General features: G+C 39.1%; 1 protein-coding gene across 12 annotated transcripts in view; it reads left to right on the top strand.

The window, feature by feature from the left end:
* The window catches only part of COBL (cordon-bleu WH2 repeat protein), a 264580-nt gene that overhangs the window by 167003 nt on the left and 70542 nt on the right, over positions 1-27035 (top strand). For 7 of the 12 annotated variants that reach the window (XM_079150327.1, XM_079150317.1, XM_079150322.1 and 4 more), the window contains 2 exons: positions 17613-17778; positions 21274-21444. In XM_079150327.1, coding sequence (XP_079006453.1) covers positions 17613-17778; positions 21274-21444 — 337 coding nt within the window. The remainder of the gene's footprint in view (positions 1-17612; positions 17779-21273; positions 21445-27035) is intronic. The other 5 variants (XM_079150326.1, XM_079150325.1, XM_079150323.1 and 2 more) reach the window with 1 other exon arrangement.

Genomic DNA, 27035 nt, shown 5'->3' with positions numbered 1-27035 from the left:
TAAATTTATAATTGAAATGGCTTTATTGTCAGTTAAATTAGAATTTGCCCTCATGTTCCCGGATGACACCAGCTGGAATTTCACTTGCCTCATGTGCCATTTGAGCACACAGATCAATATTGCTTTATAGTAGCATCCAAAATAAAATGGAAGCATACCCTCTGACAGAAAGATTAACTTTTGAAATGAGCAGTATACAGGGATGCCTGAGTCTCAGTGTCCCCACACTATATTTCCCTGGTGACTGGTTGGATATATTCTTTATGGTGTGATTTGGGGAAACTGTAAGATGCTGCATGCTGCTAAATTTCTCCTCTGAGATCAGCATAGGACCTCACTGACCCCTTCCACCTCCTTCATTTGCCAGGAGTTAAAGTCATTCTTTCACACATTAATATTTCCACCTGGTTTCTATCAGGCTTATCTTTAAGCTAGGAAGGAGTCCAGGGAGCACGAAATTGTAGGTCCCTGGGATGATGGCTCAGCTGAGCAGGCTGGTGCTGAGCGTGCATTCACCCTAAGAAACCCAGCCTCAATAAGTACAATCCAGCAAACCCCAAGCCGACATACCCCACCATAGGCCAAAGGCAAAGTCTTCAGGACTTCCTGTTTTCTCATTCTGTTCTTTGGCTCAAGACTCCCCAACTTGGAACTCTGATTTCTCCTTTTACATTTCTGCCTTTCCTTTCTTCCCTGGAGTCCTCACTACCTGTCTGGGTTCTTTCATTTTTTTGCATGGGCCCAGAAAATAATCTTTGCATTTGACCATCCCAGAACTGGCATCTTGGGCTCAAGGGCAGCTTAGCAGTCTGCTGAGGCACAGAGGCACAGTCCCACAACCTGAGGCCACCCCAGGTCAGACCCCTCTGCTACCTGACCCACAGTTCTCGCAGTAGCATTTCACCTCAAAGGTCCCTCCTTCCTTAAAGCCATCTCTCCATCCCTATGTGGCATTCTGTGTGCTCCTTCTATAAGAAAATGAGGAAGGACACCTCAGCCTCACGTACCACTGAATTTGTATGCTTACCTGTCCCACCCTCATCCTCCTATCAGAGGAACAAGTGCCCGTCCTCCAGCTACAGTCTGATCCCTTGCCCAACCTCAGCATCCCTCTTCTTGGGAGACTTCTCCCTCCCTCATGTCTCCTCTTAATTGTCTTCCACTGCACTTCACCTCTGAAATGCAGCTGCATTTACCTGCTTTCAGTCATTCACTCAACACATATTCATTAAGCCCCAACTTTGGATCAAACACTGTATGAGGTGTGGAGAAACCACAGGTAGCAAAACCCATCTGCTGCCCTTACAAAGTGTCTATTCATCACCCACAACCCCTCCCTTCTAATACCACCAGTCACAAAGTCCTGCCCACCTTGCTTATCTCTTATTCTCAGTGCCAAGTGCGGTGTCTGACACATAGTAGGTATGAAGCCACCAAATGAGTGCATCTGTCAAAAAATATTGTTTTAATCACAGGGATGCTTTTGGTAACAAGATTCTTTGATCCAGCAGATACCGAGTGAGCACCCAGAACAGGCCAGAGAATGTTCCAGGCACTGACAGGAAGGCAGTGAATCTATCACAGCCTCTTATCTCATGGAGGCATATAGAACAGGAGATGTGGGCTGGCCAAGTACTTTCCCACTACTCTTGCCCTTTTTCTTAAGCAAGTGTAGTGCAGGAGTTCAGGCAGCAGCCAGTCCTGCCGCAGCCTTGCTTGTGGCCTTCAGCAAGTTACTTGAGCCCCTCCAATCTCACTTTCCTTTACTGCACAATGAAAGTTATAGTAGTGTCACTTCATGGGGTCATTTCCATGCTTAAACAGCATGATGACTCACAGGAAACCAGCCCTGAGCACAGAACTTGCCCTTGACATATGGTAGGTGTTTAGAAAACAGAAGCTATACCCATAATTCTTTCATCAATCAGGGTACATAATTTAGTGTTAGAAATATCACTTAATATTAACTTTCCAATGTGTGCACCACCTTGTATCCATTTATGCTTCTGTTTTCTTACCTATAAAATACAGGAGCTGGAATTCTAGCTCTGAGTTCTTGTTTTTCCTTCATGTTTTTCAACTTGTTTCCTATTTATTTAGCATATATGTATACACATGTATATATATGTGAACGATGTGCATATGTTATATATGTATATGCACATATATGTATTTAATTTTTATAACAGCATTGGGAGTAGCCAGAGACATTTGTAAGCACTCATTCGATTTTTGCATCAACTCTACAAGGTATTTATTCCTTTTAAAACAAGGACACCAAGGCAAAGAGAGGTTAAATATTGAGGAAGTTCGTGTAGCCAGTAGGTAGCAGTGTGCCGCAGGTTGGTTCAGTGGTGCCTCACTTTTCTTTAGTGTTACCATCCATGCATTTAAACTGAGGAAATATAACTAAAAAGGTGAAGTTGGACTGAACTCTCTTAAGACCCTGCCATTCTCCTTAGGAGCTACAGCCAAGATTTAGCCAGTCCAGGTCTCCTCCTGTGGGTGTCAGCTAGATCTCCAGGTTCCTATCAGGATGTCCACTCTTGACTGGAAGAGTGATTGAGATGATGGTAAAAAGTCTTTATAACCTGCCCCCCAGAGAGGGTTCTGTTCTATGTACTTTTCATGGGATTATTCATTTGATTGTCAGAGTAACCAAAAGAGGAAGGTTTTAGGTTTGTCCCTGCTTTACATAGGAACAAACTGAGGCACAGAGAGGTTAAACAACTTATCCAACATTCACAATTAAGGGTGGGCACGGTATTCTAAACATAGTGGTCTGGTTCCATGGTCCAAGCATTCCCACCATCCTATGCTCTTACCTCCTGATACATATTTTGAGGCTGTTCTGACCCATAATCCTTATGATCATATTTTTATAAATATAATTGTCTTTAAAGGAAATTATGTTGTAATAGTCATTCCGAGAAAGATGTAAACGATCAGTTCTGTCATGTGCACACACACAAACAATAATCACTAAAATTTGCTAATCCTAACATTCAAGAAAATATAAATTTTAAAAATAGAACATTTTTCACTTATTCCGATAAAAACAAGACTGGTTATCAACACTGTTGTTGAATGGGGGAGTAGGCTATTTATGAGAGCTTAAATTCATACAGCCATTCTGAAGGCCAATTTGGCAACACAGATCACATTTAAAACCGATTTTATTTTATTGTGATAAGAACACATCACGAGATCTTACTCTTTCACAAGTTTTTAAATGCACAATGCAACACTGATAACTATAGGCACAGTGTTGTACTATCGATCTCTAGTGCTTATTTATCTTACGTAACTACATAAGATCAAACTACAACGTTCCAGTTCCTCTGCCCTCAGCCCCTGGCAACCTCCATTCCATCCTTCGATTCTGTTAACTTGACTCTTTTAGGAGGAAATACACTCACTTTCCCCTTGCTCACTTGTGTTTTGCATAGACCCTATCACCAAGTACACTTGTGCTTGGATGGCTGAATGGATGAATGGGTGGATGGATGGATGGATGGATGAGTGGATGGACAGACAGACAGACAAATGGACAAACACATAAATGGATGCAAGGTGCTATTTATTTTACTTCACGGCTTATACAGATTCTCAGATATATCTATGTTGCTCTTTAGCTAAACATGGGAGACTTAGAGAAATGTATCAACTTATCTTAAGAAAAATAGGAACATAATATATGTGCATAGATAAATTCTTAAAAGGAACATGGAAAATAAACGCAATCATTTAATCACTTTTTATTAATTTCCTATAAAGTGCCATGCCCTAAGCAAAGAATGAGGGTCAAGGTGGGGAAACAGAAGCGTGAAACTGTGTCTCTTGGTAAGGGTTCATATCTGTCCTCTTTAAATTGGAACCTCCCTCCCCTTTAAGCTCTTCACACCTTGAATCTGATGCTACACATAATTGGCACAATCAGATTAGAAACCAAAGAGGACACAAGGGATTGAGTACTTTCTACAAAGGCCAGGAAATCAAGACACATGTTAAAAATCACCCTTGACCAGCCCCCCCCCCCAAAAAAAAAATGCCTTAACTTGACAAAATTATCATTTATTCTCACAGTTCTAGAGGCTGGGAACTTTGATAGCAAGGGGCTGGGCAATTCTGTTTCTGATGAGGGATTTCTTCCTGGTTTCCAAGAACTGTCTTCTTGTGTGTCCTCACATGGTGGAAGAGTGAGAGAGCTTTTGGGGGTCCCAAATTTTATAAGAACTCTGAAGCTATTCATGAAGGCACTGTCCTCATGATCCAGTCACCTCCACCTGCTAATATGGTCACATTGGTGTTAGGGTGTCAACATATGGATTTTGGAGGGAGCATACAAATTTTCAGTCTATATCAAGGGGGCAATACATTTCCTAGTTCCAGGAAAGAAAAAAAAGATAGAAGCAAACTCCAAAAGTAGATCTAGATTTTAAGTATTCCTCAAAGAATGCACTGAAGATAGGCATTGGGTTTACAATATGTTTTCCAAAGCAATAATACTTGCAAGCACAAAATGGCCCGGTGGACAGGTGTTTTACTGCATGGGACAATAAGAACTCTATGGGTTTCAGGCACATAGTGTAGCCTTGGAAAAGGCATTTCCATTCCAACTGCAGGAACTATTTCTTTTCCTGACCAATTTGCCTCATGCAGGGAGGACAATATAAGGAAATGATCTAAGAGCATTGGCTTATTCACACCAATGCTAAATCCCATCTCTGCTCATTTATTAGCTATGAGACCTTGGGCAAGTACTCTTCCACAAGCCTCCATTTCTAACTTTTAAAAATAGCAATAAATTACCTCTTTGGGGGGATTTGGGATAGTCATATGAAATATGACTGGCACCCTCAATAAATGTCTGATATAAATCATTGCAACTGCCAGTGTTAATAATGTTTTCTTGAAGTCTGCAAATCCACCTACTTGAGCCCTTTTGTTTGAGTGCCTTAAACACCCAGAAGCTTCAGAAAAACACTTTTGCACTTTTGCCCATTGGCTCTTATCTTTACTGGAGAGTCTCAGATCTTGCCAGACACTTTTCAAGCATGTTACCTTAATTAATTTACTAGGAGTGGCACCATGACTGGAAAACACATGGTATTCCCTAAGTGGTTGTTGAATGGGTGTGATTAACTCTGCTGAAAAATTACACCTGGGAACACTGGGCAATCTTGGCAAAGGCTCTAGGACTTTAATGCTTCTCCAAATCTTGTAACAGGGAGCAAGCCAGAACTGTCTTTCAGCAGGTGAAATTGCTTTTCCAAATTGGATAAACCAGAAATGCTTTCCTGCTCCCCTCTTCTAATTATCTCCAACTTAATGTGGATGCTCAACAGAATTCTGGGACATGGTATCATTTACAGACATCAGGGAGAGCTTAGAGTGCTCTTGTTCACCAGTATGGATTCACAGAAAAAAATAGCACCCCAAATGAGCCCCAAATTACAGTTTTGAGCAATGTTCCCAGCCTAGAAGAATGCATAAATGTCTTAGAATCATCTCCTACCCACTGTAGTTCTCTTCTCTTTTTTTTTTTTTTTTTTTTTTTTTTTTGATTATGGACTTCTTAATGGAAGTGATATTGCACTGTGGTTTTGATTTGCATTTCCCTGATAATTAGTGTACATCTTTTTTGGAGAAATGTCGGTGCAAACACTGTCTATTTATTAACTGGATTATTTGCTTTTTATTGTTGTTGAGTGATAGATATTCATATATTCTAGATGTTAACCCATTATCAGATGTTTGGTTTACATATATTTTCTCCCATTCTGTAGCTTGTCTCTTCTCTCTATTGATTGTTTCCTTTGCTGTGCAAACGTTAAGTTTAATGTAGTCCTATTATCTATTTTTGCTTTTGTCGTCTGTGCCATTGGTGTCGTATGCAAGAAATAATTGCTAAATAAGATGTCATGAAGCTTCCCCACTGTGTTTTCTACTAGGAATTTTATAGCTTCAGTTCTTATATTTGATATTTAATGAAGTAATTTTTGTATATAAGATAAGCATTCAACTTTATTCTTTTGCATATAGGTAACAAGCTCTTCTAGCACTCTTTTTTGAAGAAACTATCCTTTCCCATTGTGTAACTTTAGCATTAACAAAGCTCAATTGATCACACATATAAGGGATTATATCTGGGTTCTTGATTCTGTTGTAGTAATCTAAACACCATTCCTTACCTATACCACACTGTTTCTCATTACTGTAGCTTTGGATATGATTTGAAATCAGGAAGTGGAAGGTGTAAAGCCTTGCTTTTCTTTCTCAAGATTATTTTGACTTTTGGGAGTTCTTTGAGGTTCCTTATGAACTTTAGGATGATTTTATCTATTTCTGCAAAAGTAATGCCAATGCAACATTCATAGAGATTACTTTGAATCTGTAGATTGCTGTAGATTGGATAGTATGGGCATTTTTAACTTCTAATCTGTGAACATGGGGTATCTTTACATTTATTTTGTTGAATTTCTTTCAACAATGTTTTGTAATTTTCAATCTTTCATCTCTTTGTTCAAAACTTTATTTCTAAGTATTTTACTATTTTTGATGCTATTGTAAATAGAATGATTTTATTAATTTCCTTTTCAGATTATTTATTGTTACAATGTTCAGAAACAGAACTAATTTGTTTGTATTGATTTTGTATGATACGACTTGGTTGAATTTATTAGTTTTAACTGTGTGTGAACTTGGGTATAATCTCTACATTTAAGATCATGTTATATGTAAAAGAGTTTATTTCACTTCTTTTTCAATCAAGATGTCTTTTATTCCTTTTTCTTTTACAATTGGTCTGCCCACCACTTCCAGCGTTATCTTGAATGGCAGTGATGAAAGTGAGCATCTTTGCCATGTTTCTGATCTTAGGTGGGAGAAAACAGTCAGATTTTCACCATTGAATATTATACTAGATTTGAGATTTTTGTATATGGACGTTCGTATATTGAGGTGATCTTACTAATAGGTTGAGTATTTTTATCATAAAGGACTTCAAATTTTGTCAAATTCTTTTTCTGCATCAGTCGTGATGAATGTGGTTTTCTAATAGTATCCTTTTTCTTTTGGTTTCAGGGTATTTCTGGCTTTAAAAAAAAGAATTTGAAATTGTTTTCTCTTCCATTTTTAAAAGATGAGTTTGAGAAGGATTGGCATTATGTGTTCTTTAAATGTGTGGTAGATTTCTCCACTGAAGCCATCCAGTCTTGGACTTTTTTTTTTGTTGGGATGTTTTAATTACAGATTCAATTTCCTTACTAGTTATAGACACTGTTCAGGTTTTTTATTTTTTATTTCTTCATGACTATGTTTTAATTTTTTAACTTTTTATTAGAGCATTATAATTATACATAGTATTTGGGTTCATTTTGACAAAATAATACATGCAAGGAATTTGATTTGAATCTCCATTGCCCCCTTTCCTTTCTCTCTTCCCTCCCCTGTTCTCCCTCCTCTACTCTTCCTTTCACTCCTTTATTTATTTATTTTTAATTTATGTTTTCTGCATACACATATAAGTGAAATTCTTTTTTTTGGTACTCATATATATGTATATACCATGATATTTTTAAATTCATGCCATATTTCATTTTTCCCTTCCTTTTCTTTCTTCTACTCCACTGATCTTCCCTATATCTTTATTACTTTTATCCCCTGCCTTCTTTCCCTTATTTTACCCTAGCTTCCACATAGGAGAGGAAAAAAATTCAACCCTTGATATTCTGAGTCTTATTTCACTTAGCATGTTCTTCTCCATTTCCATGCATTTACCAGCAGATGTCATTATTTCATTTTTTTGTGTGACTGAGTAGAATCACATCACATATATACCACATTTTGTTGATCCATTCATCAACACCTGGGCACCTGGGTTGATTCCATAATTTGGCTGTTGTGAATTGTGCTTCTATAAACACTGAAGTAGCTGTATTGCTATAGTATGCTGATTTTAGTTCCTGTGGATATGTACCAAGGAGTGGGATACGGGATCATATACTGGTTCCATTTCTACTTTTTTGAGGAGCATGACTTAGTTTTGGTAGGATGCATTTCTTCTGGGCTGTCCAATTTGTAGTCTTCTATGATCTTTTTTTGTTTCTGTGGCATCATTTGTCATGTTTCCACTTTTGTTTTTAAATTTTAGTTATTACAGTCTTCCCTGATATTTTCTTAGCCTGACTAAGCATTTGCCAATTTTGTTGGTCTTGGAGGAAAACAAAAACAAAACAAAACAAAACAAAACAAAACCTCTTATTCCACTAGTGTTTTCCAAATTTTCTATTTTATATATTTTTGCTTTACTTTTAATTTTTTCTTACCTGAAATTTGACTATAGTTTATTTTATTTTAGTTCCTTGAGGTGTTAATTTAGGTTGCTAATGAGATCTTTCTTCTATTTTAATGTAGGCATTTATTACTATCAACTTCCCTCTTTCCCCTTTTGGTGGCTGGGCCTGGTGGCAGACACCTGTAATCTCAGCCACCCAGGAGGCTGAGGAGGAGGATTACATGTTCAAGGCCAACCTGGGCAACTTAGCAAGATTGTGTCTCAAAATAGGAGATATAAAGGAATGGGATGTCACTCAGTGGTAGAGCACACTTGGGTCTACTTCCCCCCCGGCCCCCCCAAAAATAGGGATTGCTTTTTCTGTAGCCAATAGATTTTGATATGTTTTCATTTTCATTTGTTTCCACTTGTTTCCCAGATATTTTCTAATTCTTCTTGTGATTTTTTTCTTTGAATCTTTGGTTGTTCAATAATATATTGTTTAATTTCCACATATTTGTGATTTTTTTAGCATTTTATTATAGTCAGAAAAAAATTATTGGTACGAGTTTAATCTTTTTAACTTTCGTAAGACCTTTATTTCTGTCCTTTTTATGATATGCCATAGAAAATATTCCACATGCATTTGATAAAAACTTATATTCTGTCGTCATTATGTGAAATGTGTGTGTGTGTGTGTGTGTGTGTGTGTGTGTGTGTGTGTGTGTGTGTGTGTGTTACATTGGTCTAATATGTAGTTTGAGTCCTCTTTTACTTACTGATCTTCTCTCTGGTTGATCTACCCATTATCGAAAGTGAGATATTGAAATCCCCTATTTTTATTGTGTTTCTAATTCTCCTTTCAATGTTGTCAATATTTGCATTATATATTTGGATACTTTGCTGGTTTGTGCATATTTATTAGTAGTTGTTATGCCTTCCTAGTTGTTTTTTAATCATTACATGATGTCCGTCCTTATCTCTTGTGACAGTGTTTAACTTAAAGTCCATTTCATGTGATAAAATTATGGCCATATCCACTCTCTTGGTTACTATTTACATGAATATATATTTCCATCCTCTCCCTATATAACCTATCTATATCCTTATATCTAATGGTATCCACATCATATAATAGTGTCTACATCACATAATTGGATCTTGCCTTTTTTTATTTTAACCCATTTTGCCACTTTGTTTTCATTGGGAAGTTTAGTCCAGTTATGTTTAAATAATTACTGATAGAGGAGGATTCACTATGGCTATTTTATTGTTTTCAGTATGTCTTGTAGTTGATTGTTTAAATAGTGGTATACTTTGATTCCTTTCTCATTTTCTTTTTTCCTTTCATCTTCTTTATTTGTGTGTGTGCTTACTATGGATATGAGAGTGCAGATATCTCTTCAACATACAGATTTCCATTCTTTTGGATATATACCCAGCATTACAATGACTGGATCATGTGGTAATTCTATTTTCAGGTTTTTTTTTTTTTTTCCTGAACCTCCATACTGTTCCCTAAATTGCAATATTATTTAAATTTCTTCCAACATTGTAACAGAGTTCTCTTTTCTCTGTGTCATCCCTTATACTTGATATTAATCATCTTTTTTATAACAATTCTAAGAGGTGTGAAGGCAATATCTCATTTTGGATTTATTTTCCATTTCCCTGGTAACTCGGGATATTGATCCATTTCTCATATATGTTAACCATTTATATGTTCTTTTGAAGATGTTTGTTCAGTTTCATTCCCTGTTGTTAAATTGTGTTACTTGTTTTGTTGCTGTTGAGCATATATATAATTTGTATATTTTGTGTATTATCCCTTAATCAGATGTGTGGTTTTAAATGTTTTTTCCCAATTCATGGGTTATCTCTTTATTCTTCCTTCTTTTCTTTGCCTTTTAGCCTAATACAATCCCATTTATCTCTTTTTGCTCTTATAAATTTAACCGAGGAAGCAGAAGATATGTACACTGAAAACTATAAAACTGGATGATAGAATTTGAAAAAGACACAAATGGAAAGATATCCAATATTAATAGATTGGAAGAATTAATATTTTTACATGTTCATACTACCCAAAGCAAATTTACAGATTCACTGCCATTGCTATCAAAATTTCAATTGTTATTTTTACACAGAAATTTAAAATCACAATTCTGAAGTTTTTAGGGACCATACTAGTCCCTGTGAATAACTAAAGCAATCTTGAACAAAAAGAACAAAGCTGAAAACGTCACACTCTCTGATTTCAAAATATGGTCTAAAGTTATTTTAAAACCAAAACAGCATAATACTGGCATAAAAATAGACACATTGATCAATGGAACAGAATACAAAGGCTAGAAATGAGCTCACGTATTTAGTTAATTTACTTTTCAACAAAGGTGCCAGGGACACTCATTAAAAGGAATATCTTAATAAATTATGTTGGGAAAATTGGGTGTTTATATGTAGAAGAATAAAACTGGACCCTTATCTCACACTATATTCAAAAAACAACTCAAAGACGAATAAAGACTTGGGGCTGGGTTTGTATTGTAGCTCAGAGGTGGAGCGTTTGCCTCACATATGTGGAGCACTGGTTTGATCCTCAGCACCACATAAAAATAAAATAAAGGTATTGTGTCTGTCTTCAATGAAAAATATTAAAAAATAAAGACTTAAGTAGTAAGACCTGAAATATAAAGTTTCTTGAAGGAAACAGGGGAAAAACTTCATGACATTGGTCTGAGCACTGATTTTCCAGCTGTATCTTTATTTTTAAAGGATAGTTTTTTAAGATAGAGTATTCTTGGTTGGCTTTATTTTTTTTCTTTGAGCAATTTAAATGTATCATTCCACCCATTTCTGGCATGCTGAGTCTCTTCTGAGATACCTGCTAATAATCCGATGGTGTGCTCTTGCACCACATTTATCAGTTTTCTCTTCCTACTTTGAAGTTTTTCTCTTTGAGTTTTGACTAATTACAAAGCATCTTCATCTGCTACTGTGGACTGATTCCAGCTGTAGTTCTTCGAGCCTGCTGGTTTTGCATGTCCATTTTCCTCCCCTACTTGGAGGAGTTGTGGTCTCTATTTCACCACTTACTCTCTTTCTCTCTCTTCTTCCTCTGGAGCTCCCATAATCCATACATTGGTCCCCTTGATGTTGTTCCATAAGTCCCTCAGGCTATCTTCATTTTTAAAAAGTTCCTGTCAATAATTTCAAGTGACCTGTCTTCACATGTGCTGATTTTTCTTCTGCTTAGTCAAGTTTGCTGGTAAAGCCCTCCATAACTTCAGTTTGTTTTCCTTTGTAGGGCTTTTATGGTTTTGTTGATATAATAACTTTGTTCATGCATAGTTTTTATTTTGCTAGGCTATCTGTGTGTTCTCTGATAGTACGTGTAACTCTTTAACCCACTTATTTTTAGTTCTTTTTCAGGTCATAGATTTCCTTTTCCTTGGAATTGTTTTCTGGAGATTTTTTTTTGTTTGTTTGTTTGTTTCTTTTGTTGGACCAAGATTTTCTATTCTATTACATAGATTCTTGTTGTTCTTATTTTTTACTGTAATTTGCCTATTTAGAAAACAGTCACCTCCCAGCCTTTATAGACTGTTTTCTTAGTGGGCACATCACATTCATCAGCTTAGCTAGAGGTACTGAGGACCTATGAATTCTGGGAATGCATCTTCTCTGGACTTATGTGTGTAATTCTCACTTGGAAATGTTCATAGATTCCTGTTTTTAGTTTATAATTTCTTCATCCCTCTTGTGTTTGTCTGTGTTACTGCAGATTTTTTAGCACTGCAGCCAACCTATTTCTCTCTCTCTCTCCCCCCTCCCTCTCCCCCTCTCCTTCTCTCCCTCCCCTTTTCCTCCCTCCCCCCGCCCCCCCCCACATTCCTCCCTCCCCCTCTCCCACCCCTCCAGCTTTCTAGGTACTAGGGATTAAACCCAAAATCACAATACCACTGAGCTAATTCTCAATCCTTTTAAAAAATTAATTAATTTTTAATTTTGAGCAATCCTCCTGCTTCAGCCTCCTGAGTATCTGAGATTAGAGGCATGGGCAGGGGTATTAAGTCTCTGAACTCTCTTTTGTTCTCTATAGCACCAAGACTTCCAAAGTATGTTAGTTCTCTCTGTACTCCCAGACAAGTGAGGTAGAAGCTAGTCTCTCAGGCAAGCAGTTCCAAGAATCTGGACTATTGCATGGACTTTCCATTCTTCTCTCTCCCTCTCAAAGAATAATCTGCAAGCTATTGCTTTCTCCTGGTTCTGCCAAGCTGTGCCAGCCTCTGTCAGTGGCAATGCCAAATCCCTAAGCTCTGCAGCAACCAGACTTTAAGCTCTTATGTTCTCAGTGCCCTCCCCCATCCAAAAGATGCCAGTTCCTCATCAGTGCTCCAGTCAGTCAAGATAGAAACCAGTCCCTCAGGCAGCTCTTCTGAAAAGCTGCAATGTTGGCCTTATGATCCATTCTTCTCTTTCCTCTCAAGGGAGAACTGTGAATGGTGCTTTTTTTCCCCCTGATAGTACTGAGCTGTACTGGCTTGGGGGAAGGGCTATCCTAGTTGAAATGAAATGGCTTTTCTTACCCATCTTGGTGAGGCCGCTCTTGGCTTTGAGATCGCCTTGGAATGCCGTGATTCCCTAACTAGTTTCTGAAATTCTCACAAAAGTATTAGGGAAAGCATATTATTATTAAATTATTGTTTTTGTGGGGAGCAAGTTCTGGAACTTCCTATTCTGCCCTCTTGCTGATGTCATTCCTCCATGATAAGGATTTTTTTGGTTGGAAATAGAAATTTTAGAATCTATTGTCTTAACTCTGAAATTTTCGTGTTTTTTTTTTTTTTTTTACCCCCAAAATAAATGGGCTTATGGAACACTTGGAGAAAAGAAGGACAAAGGGAAATGTGGGGGAAAGAAAATTATGAGAGCATTTTAAGAAATTTTATTTTTAACAAGCAAAACCATTCTTAGTAGTTAACTCAAGGCAGAGGGTTATGTTAATTGTGGCTCATCTATCCAATGAATAATGGTCAACCATTTAGAAAACACTTGAAAGTTTACTTACAGAGAGTTGAAAATGCAACTATGTGAAATGGTAGGTATGTTAATTTGCTTGATTACAATTATTTCGTAGTGTGTGTACACCTGAAATATATATGCAGTGTTTACTTGTCTATTCAATAAGGCTGAAAAATGTGGGGAAAGCAAATTAGTTCATATCTATCCTGAAACCCCCCTAAAATGAGCAAAGATTATTAATGTACTGTGGCAAAGAGAAGTGAATCAGTAACAGTTTCAGTGGACACTCTGGAAACTCAAGTTTGTTTTGATTGTGGTAAATACTTAGCAAGGTGAAAGTAGCTGAAACCTGACTATTGAGTAAAAGAGTTTCATAGAAGAGCCCAGAGCCCCAAAAAGGCTCAAGAATATGGAGCACACATTCTTCTGCATGCAAGAGTATAGAATGAGCTAATAATAAAGACTGGCTGGACATCTGCATGTGAAGCAGAAAGACCTCTAGGTCCTATTCTGCCTAGGTGCCTGCGTTCCCAACATTAGAAATGGTAGAAGCTGGAAACTGTGACTCCAGGGTGTCAGACACAAATGAGTCTGTGCCAGAATGGGCATAATCAGTGTCCACAGCTGCAGGAGAGCCTTAGGGTCTTCTCAACAAACTCCAGTGCAAGGCAGAGCTTCAGCCTGCAGGAGAGAGGACAGTTCCCTGTGTGAATGGTGACTGCTTAGAAGAGAATCCTGCAGCTATGAATATTTGAGGATCTTCCAGTTAGCTTTCTGTCCATTAGTGCATGAACAGACTCTTTATCTACACAGTGTATTATAAACAAGCAGCCAAGGATCACCAGAGATTTGAAGAAAGATCAAAGTGTGATTAAATAAAAGGCAAGACACAAAGAGAAAAAACAAACTTGCAGGAAAATACAATGCATAAAGCTAAAGAAAGTTAAAATAAAAAGATTTTTATAAAATATATAAATTGTCCGGCTGGGGATGTAGCTCAGTTAGTAGAGCACCTGCCTCGCAAGCACAAGGCCCTGGGTTCAATCCCCAGCACTGCCCCCCCCCAAAAAAAAAAATATATATATATATATATAAATTATAGTATCAGAGAGAAAAGAGAAGATAGTATACCCAGAAAAGAAGACCATGATACTGTTTCTAAAACACATAACAGGAAGGAGATCTTGGAAACCAAAGTATAGTAAAAGAAATTTTAAAATTCTTAAGAGTTGGACAGTAAAATAAAGGAAATTTCCAAGAAGGGGCAAAAATAGGTAGGAGTTAGAATCCTCAATGTTCAACTGATTAAAATCCCAGAGAAGGGAGAGGAACAAAGGAAGGAAAAAAGGTAAAAGGAAGAACACAAGAAAATTCTACAGGTACACAGCCTGCAGGGGTCAGTGCATGCCCCAGAGAGTGAACAAAAGGAGACACCTGGGACATGCTGTCACCAAATGTCAGGGCATAAAGGAATAACAGAGGGTCTTCCATGCCTGCAGGAGGAACGCAGATCACATGTGAAAGACTGAGCACCAGCTTGGCATGGGGAGTCTCAACTGCACGGTGTAATCTAGTAGATGGCAGAGTAATGCCTGAATGTTTTTTACTTTTTTAGAGATGGTTATTTCCATCCTAGGTTCCTGTAGGCATCTGTACTGACTATTCAGTGTAATAGAATAAAATCACTTTTATATTCTTAAGGTCTCAAAATATTACTTATGTGCATCTTGTCCGTAAAAAGGGGGATGCTGGAACGGAGTAGAAAAATGTAAATTTCCAGGAAATTCAAATTAGAAAAAAAAATTAAACTCAGGAAAAACCAAATTTATTCTGGAAAGTATTATCATCCCATACATTATACATCTCAAGTAGAAAAACTACTGCTGAAAAAAATTCTGTTTTTATGTCATTGTGATAGCAATTATAACTATACATATAGCTAGCCCCCCCCCTTATCCATGAGAGATACTTTTGAAGACCCCCAGAAGATGCTTGGAGCCCTAGAAAGTACCAAATCCTATCTATGTATACTGATTTTTTTGTATTGCATATCTACGTACAAACTGATGATAAAAGTTTAGTTTATAAATTGGGCATAGTAAAAGATTAACAACTAACAATAAAATACAACAATTATAATAATATACTGTAATAAAATCACAAGCATTACTACCCTTACATTTTGAAACCATCAAGTAAAATATGGATTCCTTGAACATAAGGATTATGATATTGTGACAGTTGATTTGATAACCTAGATGGCTACTAAATGACCAACAGACAAGTAGTATATACATAGTGTGGATACAATGGATAAAGAGTTAATTTATCATATGTGAGATGGAGCAGGACAGGAGGTGGTTTCATATGTTACTGGGAACAGTGCCCAATTTAAAAATTACCAATTTTTTTTTACATAATAGTTTTATCTGTAGGTGACTGCAGGTAATGGAAATTGTTGAAGGTGAAATTGCAAATAAGGGTAGACTACTGTGTAACTAAATAGTGAAAAATAATTCACATCTCATACTATAATTTTGGGGAAGATGGAAAAAAAATGTGTGTATGCATGTGGGTGTGTGCATATGCATGTCTCAAAGAATAAATCCCCATTTTCTACAGTAGAACGCCAATATCTATGTGCAAAAATCAAGGAGTAGCACAATAACCTTATTATTTAGAAAAATGCAGTAAATGCCAAAAGAAAAAAGTGTTTGAAGTGGTTCCTGCCCATGCAGAGGTGGTGAACAAGGAATCACTGATTTCGATGGTAAGCTTTGTAGGACTATTTGATTTTATGTTACTCATTGCTGTATGCAAAATATGTTGTAGAACTTTAAAGGTATAGGAGATGATTATAACATTGTGGTAGAAGGGAAGAGAGAAAACACCAGTGTCAAAAGAAAATATAAAGACTAGAAAAATATAAACTAACCATTAGTAGTTTACATTGAGTAAATAAAGTGATTATTTTCTTCCTTTTGTTTACATATGTATTTTTTTGCAATAGTGTAGTACTGATAAAATTTTAAAGGATATGGTACCACGTCCAGATCCGAAGAGGAAGTTGTCTTCCTTGGGGCCTGAGTCATTTGGCTCAGTTCTCATACATGTGGTGCAAGCATGAGTTAATAAACCACAGAGTACCTGGATCAGAGCCCAGGTACTAGAGAATGGTGGTGTGGGCAGGTACCATCTCTATAAGGGACCCTTGAAAATCAGGGAATGCTTAACCCAGTGGTACAAGACTTGACTGAGAGCAACTGGAGGGCAAAGAAGAGAATGAAGTCATCATTTTCATTACTGCACATAATCTTCACTGCTTTGCACATAACTCAGTGCTCTTTAAGTAGATTTTAGTCATTGAAAGTAAGTGAATGAACTTTGGCTATAATTAAGGAAGAACAGAGAATTATAGAGCCCTTCAGAAACAAAAGAACTAGAATCAGTATATTCAACTTTTTATTGGTGCATTTTAATTACACATAATAGTGAGAGTTGTTGTTCCCTATTTATTCTTGTGCACAATAAAACAAAAAAAATTGGTCAATTTTGTCCTACAGCATTTAATTTTATAGATGAAACAAAACAGATTTCACTTCCAACTTTGAGACCCACCCAATATTGACAAAACACGTTTAGAAGCTATGAATTTTTCACTGTTAGAGTCTTAAAGTAGGAGCTGGATTTCTGCTCTGGATGGGAGATTAATGTCTTATACACTGATCTAATGTCCCATTTAAGAGAAACTTCATAGCAGTTCTAGATTCAGGAGGAGGGAGCCTGTGATCACGTCAGTCCTATCTGCTCTGGAGTGTGAACTTACAGAGGCAGGGAAATATGCAAGACAGGGCAAGGGAAGCATGAACTACTCCCATATCTTCTTTCTCTGTGTGGGCACAAACCATGGTGGTCCCCTTTATTCCAGAAGAAAGAGTACTCTTTTGCATTTAATGAAGGGCAAGGGATCACTTTCTCATATATGCCCTGAGAAAAATTCTCAGGCTCCAGACCTTCCTACCTGGAGCCCTAGAAAATATGAGTTCCCTGTGCTTGGGGGAACTTGGGAGTGTCCATGAACATCTACTGTGCCACCTCAAGGCCTTGCTTGGGAAATACCCTGGACTTCACCCTGCTGCCTCTACCACCTGCTTGAGAGGACCCAGAATGAGGATGGCAATCTCACAGTCCTCCTTATAAGCACCCATGCCACCATTGTCTGCTTCCATAGACAATTCCGTGTCCCACAAACACATCATCCCCATACAAAAATCCCCCTAATCCTGTCTCTCCTCTTTCTGCTTCCCAGATGTCTCTGGGCTCACAGGTTGATTTGCAGAAGAAGAAGCGGCGGGCACCAGCTCCACCTCCACCACAGCCACCACCACCAAGTCCCCTGCCACAGCCACCACCACCAAGTCCCCTGGTCCCCAACCGCAGGGAGGACAAGGAGGAGAACAGGAAGAGCACAGTGGGTGAGTGAGCCTGGGCTTGCTATCTGCATACCTCTGGAATGCCGGCTGTGTGTGTGTGCTAGCACTGCTCTTAACTCTCACAGTGGACTCATCCATAATAGCATTAACCCCAAAAATATTTATGCCAGAGAAAGAAAGTCTGGAAATAGGTAGTTGTGCGTGCACTTAATGTCTCAGGAACAATATTTCATGGGCATTATATGGGCATTGAGGAGGTGGGGATAGTGGGAAGGATGGAGAGTGGCTGAAGAAGCTGGGAGAAGGTGACAAGTGGAGCGTGAACGAGTGTGGCTATGTGTCTTTCTGATGGAAGAAAGATAAGCTTGTAAGATGACATCCCAGTAAGCTGTTTTGAAAAATATCTGGCACTTGAAAGAAGCTTAGGCCCCATGTAGTTTATATAGGGTACACATCCCTAATCTGAAAGTCCAAAACGCTCCAAACTTGAAACTTTTTGAATGCCAACACAATGCATAAGTGGAAAATTCTATACTATGAAACTGTTTCACACACAAAATTATTAAAAACGTTACATAATTACCTTCAGGTGCTATATATAAGGTATATATGAGACATAAATGAATTTTATATGTAGGCTTGGGTTCCAGCCCCAAGATATCTCATTATGTATATGCAGGTGTTCTAAAATTTAGAAAAAAGTCTGAAACCCAAAAGGTGTCTGTTGTGAGTATTTTAAGGATACTTGACCTATAAATGAGTTACCTGGCTAGTAGTTTTATGACATTCTGTTTGAAACTACGTTTATATAACATTTATATATTTAGCAAAGACCCTGGTATGCTTTGAGAATAATAGAACCCAAAGGAAACTGAATAGAGTCATAATACCTGCTTACAGGTATTATGTCTGCTTCCATAGACAATTCCATGTCCCACAAACACATCATTCCCATACAAAAACCCCCCTAACCCTGTCTCTCCTCTTTCTGCTTCCCAGATGTCTCTGGGCTCACAGGTTGTTACATAACCTAGTGGGATTATATCCCACTATCTTGTGGTGCAGGTGATGAAGGTCTCTATGAGCCAGGTTTGGTCAATCTTATTTTAAAGCCATTTAGTGTTTATGCTTTTATCAATGTAGAAACAACAGCTCTTTCAGAGAAGGGTTTGGAACAGAGCACTATAGGAATTACCCATTCCTAAGCCCGAGACCCCAGAGATGGAAAGTGCATCACAGCCCCCTCCTGAAGCCAGAAGACAGCCACTCCTCATGCCTTTAATCAGCCCAGGCAGCCCTGCATTTTACCTGTGACCCAGTATCTGTGACCCCAGAAGGGAAAATATGCCCAAGGACAAGTATTCATTGGCAAGGGCTGAAACTTTGATGAGGCCTACTTGGTTGTTGTAAAGGGCACTTCTGCCCTTTAATCGATACCTCACTTTTAATGCCCTAGCATTTCACAGTCCTGAGAGTCAATTATCTTAAGAACCAATAACCTATATTTAATGTCAGTTCATTCTCTTTAATAGGGGAAAATACTATCAGATTTAAACTATTACCATTGGATCATTAAAATAAGCCCAGTTTTCTCCTGTTTTATGATGAGAAAAGCTCTCTCCCCTCACTTTGGAAAGGGAAAACCCCCCTAAGATTTAGAGATATCCTTGTTGAAATTCTCAGAATAAAACACGTTATGTGGCCATGTGGACGTGGTCCAGTCATACTAAACCCCTCGCCAGGCAGCCCATTTCAAGCTAGGAAAGGACCCCCAACCTCAAGTCATCCCAGATGGAAGAAGAAATATGCCCGGCACATGGACCAATTGATGCCTATAGATGCCCGAGGAGATGAGAGGCGGGTGTTCTAAAATTGAAAATTGCACAAACAATTCCCTTAGTAAGAACCGTTACAAGGAGGAAGTAATGAATAGTAGTAATTTGCTACACTTCTGTTTGTGAGGATTGAGAAGGCCAGAAACTTCTCTCTTGCTGAAAATAATTGAAAATAATCTGAAATGTTTTTTTGGACAGGAGATGATGGAGAAGGCCTTGGAAGCAATGACATATCAGACTTCCATCCCCATCAGAAGTCCCTATAATTTAAAAGTACACCATACAGAACATGTAGCTGAAGCCTAGGTTGAAGGAAAACAAGTAGCCCCTATCCACATCAAGTGACTTTTTCTATACAGACATCTATATATAAAAAGGAAAGTATATTTTAGAACCTATGCTAAACATTGTTACAACTAGCTGGATTTAGGTCTTAATTCAAATTTATCGAAATGGAAAGCATCCTTCCTTTTTGTTTTGTTCTCCTAATGGCATTACCAGGGCCAGACAAACAGTACTACCCAGACTGATTTTGGCTCATTTTCACTTTAAGGAAGGAAATGGTGCTTTATATGGGGAAATTAATATTTTACCACATCTAGAGAACTGTATTCAAAAGAAGGAATAAATGAATATATCTCTTGATGAACAAATGCTATTTTTTAATCTCTTTATTAATAATCTAGTAAAGGGTATAAAGCATGGAATATATTAGAAGATTCAGAACTCCAAAGCTTGAATAGAGTGTTTCTAAAAAACATGACAGCAAGTGTAACTTACAACACTGGCAATTCATGTCATCTTTTACATTGGCTTCCAAAAATTTCATTAGCTTGTCATGTTCACATAAAATTCAAAATGCATTCCCAACATATAAACAGATATGTGAGGACTGCACTGATGAACTGGAGCTGGACCCACCACACCTAACTGTCCACAACTCAGAACCCTCTTCAAAATGAACTCTGGAAACCATTACCCCAAACAGTGAAAGAAGTTGACAGTATAATAGACTGAAAAAGTATTTAAATTACTGCTTTATCTATTATTATATTGTTCAGTGGATATGTAAAAGTAGCAAGAATTAACTAAAGCACAGATCTGAGAACCCGAAAAAGACTTATGTGAAGAACAGGAGTTCATTTTAATCTGACAATCCTGTTTAGGGGGGCTTTTAAGAATAGTTCCAGGCCCAGTATTTATGTCATTGTGCCTCCCAGACAGACGTTTACAAATTGGCCTGACAGTAGGACACTACATACTTACAAGTGTGATTGGATCTCCTATCAGCTGAGGTTGGATTTGGTTATGGGCAAGTTTGGATTTGGTTTAAAAACAAAATGGTGTATCTGGTGTTGGGTGTGGCTGTTTGGTGCAGAGCAAAGCTGGATTTAGTATTGGGTGAAGGGGGATTTGGTGCAGAGTGAGGTTAGATTGGATATTGAGTGTGGCTAGGTTTAGTACTGGGTGTGGCTGGATTTGGTGCAGAGTGAGGTATTTAATACAGAGTGAGGTTAGAAATGGTATTGGGTATGGTTGATTTTGGTATTGGGTGTGGTTGGATTTGGTATTGGGTGTGACTGTATTTGGTGTTTGGATGGTTGGATTTGGTGCCTGATGGGTAATGGCAATGTGCCCTCCGATGGATGACACAAAATCTTTTGGCTTAACTTCTGAAGTCACTCCCATTGATTCCATATAGGTGTTGGACGGCAGGTACCACAAAAGCCTCCCAGAGGCACTGCTCGGGGCCCACCTCAGCTAGTGCTTCCCCCGCCCCCGCCATACCCTCCTCCTGACACAGACGTAGTGGAGCCTCTCAGCTCACCCGGGGAAGGTGCTGGTTCCGAGGCCTCAGAGCTGAGACCCAAACGTATGTGCCTCTTGTCTCCATACCAACTGTGTGTTGAGCATTTATCTCTCTTGTCTGGTGTCGTGGCTGGATTTCCAGACTTTCCATTCTTGCCTTTGAATGTCTGTGCCCTTCTTTCTCAACTTTTTTTCTAAATGCTCAATGCAATGTGCCTGATTTCACAGAGAATGCACTCCGAATGCCATGCAGATACCCATAGCAAGGATTTTAGTAGTCAGTCTTCATATCTGTGGTTAGTCTTAAGTTGTGCCTTGTGGGTGGAAACAGTCAGTAAGGAGCTAATATTCCTCAAAATAGAAGTAACCTCAGAATGTCTGTAGAGGGAGAATTGTTTGGGATTTTGTCAGAAGGCTCACTGTGAATGCACACTAGAATATTGTGCCCAAGAGCTGGAAGGACTCAGTTTATAAGTCAGCCTTGAACTTCATGGCCAGCATCCAAGCATTCTGCTTCTCTGCAGGAAGAGAAACTGAGGAACCAGAAGGGGAAACTATTTGAGTCCTTCAAAAGCCAGAATTATAGTTCTATTTTGCATCTATATCCTAGCACACCCTGAGATGGGATTTTTCTGTTTCTTGGGATTTCTTTTGAACTTTAATAAGCACTATATACAGCATTCTGCCTCCAGGTGGGTAATAGTTTTATACACTTAAATATATATATATATATATATTTTTTTTTTTCAGATGGTATCACCTGCATGTCAGGCCTGTGTTTGTCCCCCTTTAGTATTTCTCAGCCATGTGGTGTCACTTCCTTTTAAAGCCAGCACCTGGACTTTACATTCCAAAAAGTGTGGTGTCACATGGCTGTAGCCCAGTGAACAGATGATTAGTGACCACCTAAATTTGCACAACCCTCTGGTGAGAAAGTTCATACTTCTCTGCCATTACACTATCTTATCTTTTTCTGTCTTATATGGAAGTGACGACTAACTCTAGCTGTCTGCTGGCTTCTGGGTGGAAAAGATAATTGTTGGATTACTTATCACTTTCTCTAGGCAAAAAAAAATCCTGATTTATTTTATCTTTCTCCACAAATACTTATTTTACACCCTTCAAATACTTTTGATCATCTTGACATTGGACATGCTTCTGAATGCAAATGAATTGTTATAGGGTATTCAACAATTTAGGATTAATTAGACATACCAGTCAGAGAGATGACAGCTGTGGTATAGCCGACTCCAGAATTATTTCATCTCTGAAAAGAGTGACGTTTTAAGTCCCCCACACTGAGGCCTTGTGCTTTCCGTGGCCACTTCTGTGGCTGCTGTCCTCACCTGTAGCATCTCCTTCTGGGGGATAAGTGAGGGAGAAGTTGTTGAATGAAAACAGTAGAGCTCAGTGCAGCCCCCTGGCAATCGAGAGTCAGCTACAGGATCCATAGCTTGTGGTCTGTGTGGGATGGAGCAGCCCAGCATAAGACCTAAAACATATTCCCACACCTGACGTCATGCAGACTCACAGGTGCCAGCTTCCTCCCCAGCCTCTCTCTATTTGAGGAAGCTTTCTCCTGCATCTGGGGTGCTGTGAAGACATTTCCCACCTGCCATCAGATTCTCGAAGAGGTCTGAGTGGAGAACAGAACGAAGTAGCAAGTGAAAGACCAATCTCTCTTTCTTCTTGCCTTGGGACCCCATCTTCCCACTTTGCCCACTGACAGCTCTCTGCCTGAGTTCATTTCCCTGTCTGGGTACCTGTCATGTGGGACGTCCTTTGCCTTCTGTGTCACAATTCACCTTTCCCCTCCTCCTTCTTCTAATACCCACAGAGATGCTCATAATAGAATGGAGAACAAGAGATCCAGACAGAGGAGGCCCCATTAGGCTTTAGCAGGCAGTGTCCCACTCTGAATGTGGTCCAGCAGCTTAGAGGAGCTGGGGTTCAACTAAAGCTTCCCCTTCTTCTCCCTGCCCCTGTGTCCTGGTTGCTGTGAATTAGAATTTCATACGAACAACCTGGAACTTTTTTCTTACCTAATTAGTGGAACTAGCCTGCCCATTGTATACAGCATAAAAACTGGGATGGCCTGCCCAACCAGGCAGAATGCAACTTGCCTTCTTTGATTCAGGACTTAAGAGTAGTTCAGGAAAATGAATCCTTTGTGTTCATTTTATTAATTATTTAAGTAATTATTTATTTTTCATAAAGTGCTGAAATCTTTGGACTCCTTTCGCCTCTCTTGAGGGAGATATAGGTGAGTGACACATAAACAAACAGTCAGGTGTGAATTGTGTCCATGTCATTTGTCCAGTCAAGCTTCCAGCCATTTTTGGCTGAGTGAAAGTGCTATAGAAAAATGTGTATGCCAGCTACAGACTCTTCCATGTCTCCTCTTAAATTTAATTTTAAACCTGTGTTCCTGATAAAAGAGGTGCTGTGTTCCTAGTGGGAACTTGCCCTGAAATACCATGAAGGCCGGCAATCCAGCAGGAATCCCACATTAAAGGTCTCATGTAAGTCCTACCATAAGTGATCCAGTAGGATTTCTCTTTAAAGGACTTTAGACCCTCAGTCTCGCTCCATTTGTCACCTGCACTTTTCTTGCGCTATGCTAGAACTCCCAGGGAATACCTGTTGCTTTCGTGTATCCATTCTGATCTGTACCACTTAAGTTGTTAGAAAAGAAAATGCACTTTCTCGAAACCAGTCAGCACAGCTGACCTTCGTACAGCAAAGATGCAGAGAGCTAGTAGAGAACACATTTGTGTACAGGTGTTAGAAGGTGATGGAAACTATGAAGTCACTCCTCGGAACTCCACCCTGCATTTTGCCTCTCCTGCCGTGTACCTGTCTGTTCCAGGTGTTCCTTCAAATCCTCCCTGACCCAGTACCAATTCTGACGTGTTTGCTGGCATGCCCCTGTGCCACTGCCTGCCATTTCTCATGGGGACAGCCTTCTGCCAGCCTTCTTAAGTACTCAGCTGAGGACAACCCCTCAGTCCCATTTCAATGCTAAATCATTATCAGTACTACTTGATCCATAGTCATAAAAAACACACTTACCTGAAACCAAAGTAAAAATGGAGAAGTTGGTGTGTTCATGTGTTCAGTGCCACATATGTCTGGGACTTTTTTTTTTTTTTTTTTTTTTTTTTTTGTGGTGCTGGGGATTGAACCCAGGGCCTCAGTGCTTGCAAGGCAAGCACTTTACCAACTGAGCTACATCCTCAGCCCATGTCTGGGACTTTTGAACAAATGTATATTTTGTATTTTGTACTCGGGAGCTATAGAAGAGATAGAGTAACCAGGCACTAATATGTGTTTGACTGTCAGAGACCACCTGTCCATAACTTGTTCTCCAGCCCACCCTAGACTGACCCAGCCGGAATATATGCTTCAGCCACAGTCAAGCAGACTCTGTGCATACTCTGCTGCATCTCAGGAAACCATCTTTGACAAGCCTGCCAATTCTCCCCGTTCTGAATTTCTTTTATTCTTCTAGGCATTTATCTTTTATTTATCATTCTGTATTACATGCACAGTTATGTGCCTTTTCCATGTTTTTAAGGTGCTTGGAGGCTTTGAGTCTTACTCCTATTTGTATCTGTCATTCAGACTGGTGCCTGACACATAGTATGTATTCAGCAAAGAAATGTGCTGGAATATGTCTCACTATGTGAATTTTTAAATATCAAATTATAGTTATATGTGCTATTCCATTCAAGTTCATTAAACTGAAATGTGTTTAAGGCTGAAAGGCATCCAGTACCAGGATTTTGGATCTATCTATAGAATGCCTTTAATAGACTCAATATTACAAAGACCCATTATAGTTATATTGAGAAAAATGTGAAGAGTTCAGTAGAATTCGGCATACCAAAATTTGCTTCTTTCTTCTTTAGTTGGTTCTTAATTCCTCAGTTGTATGGTTGGCACCTGTAAAATGACTCCCAATAACCCCTACCTTCCATATTGACCCTGTTGTACAGCCCTCTCCCCTTGAACACTGGCCTTAGTGACTCTTGTCTAAGGAATTCAATGTGATAGAGTAGTAGGATGTCACTTGTCACTCCAAGATAATGAGAGAGAGACTGTGGCTTCCATTTTGGGCACCCCCTCTTATTTGCTTACTCTGATGAAAGTCAGATGTCATGTTGGGTCTGTTATCTGGAGTCCCACATGGCGAGGAACTAAGAAAGCCTGAGTCAAAGGCCAGTGAGGAACTGAGACCCTCAATCTACTGACCCTGTGGATGGAGTCCTGCCAGCAGTCGCTCAAGTTAGGACGCAAGCAGATCACTCAGAGGAGATTAGAGCTCTGGTGGATGCCTTGATTGCTGCCTTATAGGAGACGTGGATCAGAGGCCCCAGCTAAGCTGTTCCCAGCATCCAGACCTATAGGACCCATGAGATGATATATGCTTATTTTAAGCCTCCACATGTTAGGGTAATTTATTTTGCAACAACAGATAACCAACACAAGTTCCAAGTAAAAGAAACCTATTTCAACAGTAAAGGAATGTCTTATATGCACCAAGAATCCCAGAGTGGAGACGACTTCAATATGAGTTGAATCTGAAGCCTACATTGGTCATCAAGGATCTAGGTTCTTTCTGTTTTCTCTCATGTTGTCTTCAAGGTTGGCTTCCTCCTCAAGATGGAAGAAGGGAATCTGTGACTGTTCTGTGTCACATCCAGACACCACAATTTTCAGAGACTATCTCTTCTAATCATCTCATAGTAAGAAGGAAATCTCTCCCAGAAATTCCACTGAAAGGTTTCTCCTCTCAATGTGGTCTCATTGACCACAACTGGGCCATCCACTGACCCAATTCCTGACAAGAATGGAGTTACCTTAGGTAAGCCAGGTCCATGTTGACAGGTGGGGATGGGGTCAGTTCTTCCTGAGGTGGTCAACACTGGAGCAGCGTTAATTGAAGTGTGAGAAATGGCACGCTGTGCTCACAGCCAGCAGAGTCCACCACACCAGATGAGAGCCTCCAGTTTGGTTTAGTCTGGAAATCAAAAGCTTTGTCATAAATAGGTACAGAGAAGGGGAGTATGCCAACAGTGAAGAGCAGGTGGACAGCTGGGCTCAAGGACAGTAGAGCCAAGTTCTGAAATTACCAGAGAAATGTTCTTCTTGAGGGACAATTTCAGTGCAGGCCTGAACTCCACCCACAATTCTCATTTTTTGCTTTTACAGACCAGAGAAACTGCAGAAATTTCTCCTAGGATTAAGATACAATGATCCTCCTTACTCTCAGTTTCATCTTCCGTAGTGTCCTTTACCCAGTCAACCACTGTTGGAAAATAGTAAGTGGCGGAGTCCAGAAATAAACAATTCATGTTTCTTAAATTGTGCACTATTCTAGTAATGTGATAAGATTGCCCACCATCCAACTCCATCCTCCCCAGGACAGGAATTAACCCTTTGTCTACCCTCTCCACGCTGTAAATGCTACCCATCCACTAGTAATGTAGTAGCCAGGGCATCACAGTGCTTGTGCCCAAGTCACCCTTATTTTACTTAGTAATGCCCCAGAGTGCAAGAGTAAATATGCTGGCATTTCAGATATCCTTCTTTTAAGTGTAAAGGTAAAAATTCTTGACTGAATAAGAAAAGAAAACATACCATATGCTGAGG

Source organism: Sciurus vulgaris (assembly GCF_902686455.1).
Source record: "Sciurus vulgaris genome assembly, chromosome: 8".
Lineage (NCBI taxonomy): Eukaryota > Metazoa > Chordata > Mammalia > Rodentia > Sciuridae > Sciurus > Sciurus vulgaris.
The sequence above is the reverse complement of the archived record's forward strand: the minus strand, read 5'-3'. Positions and strand labels throughout refer to the sequence as shown.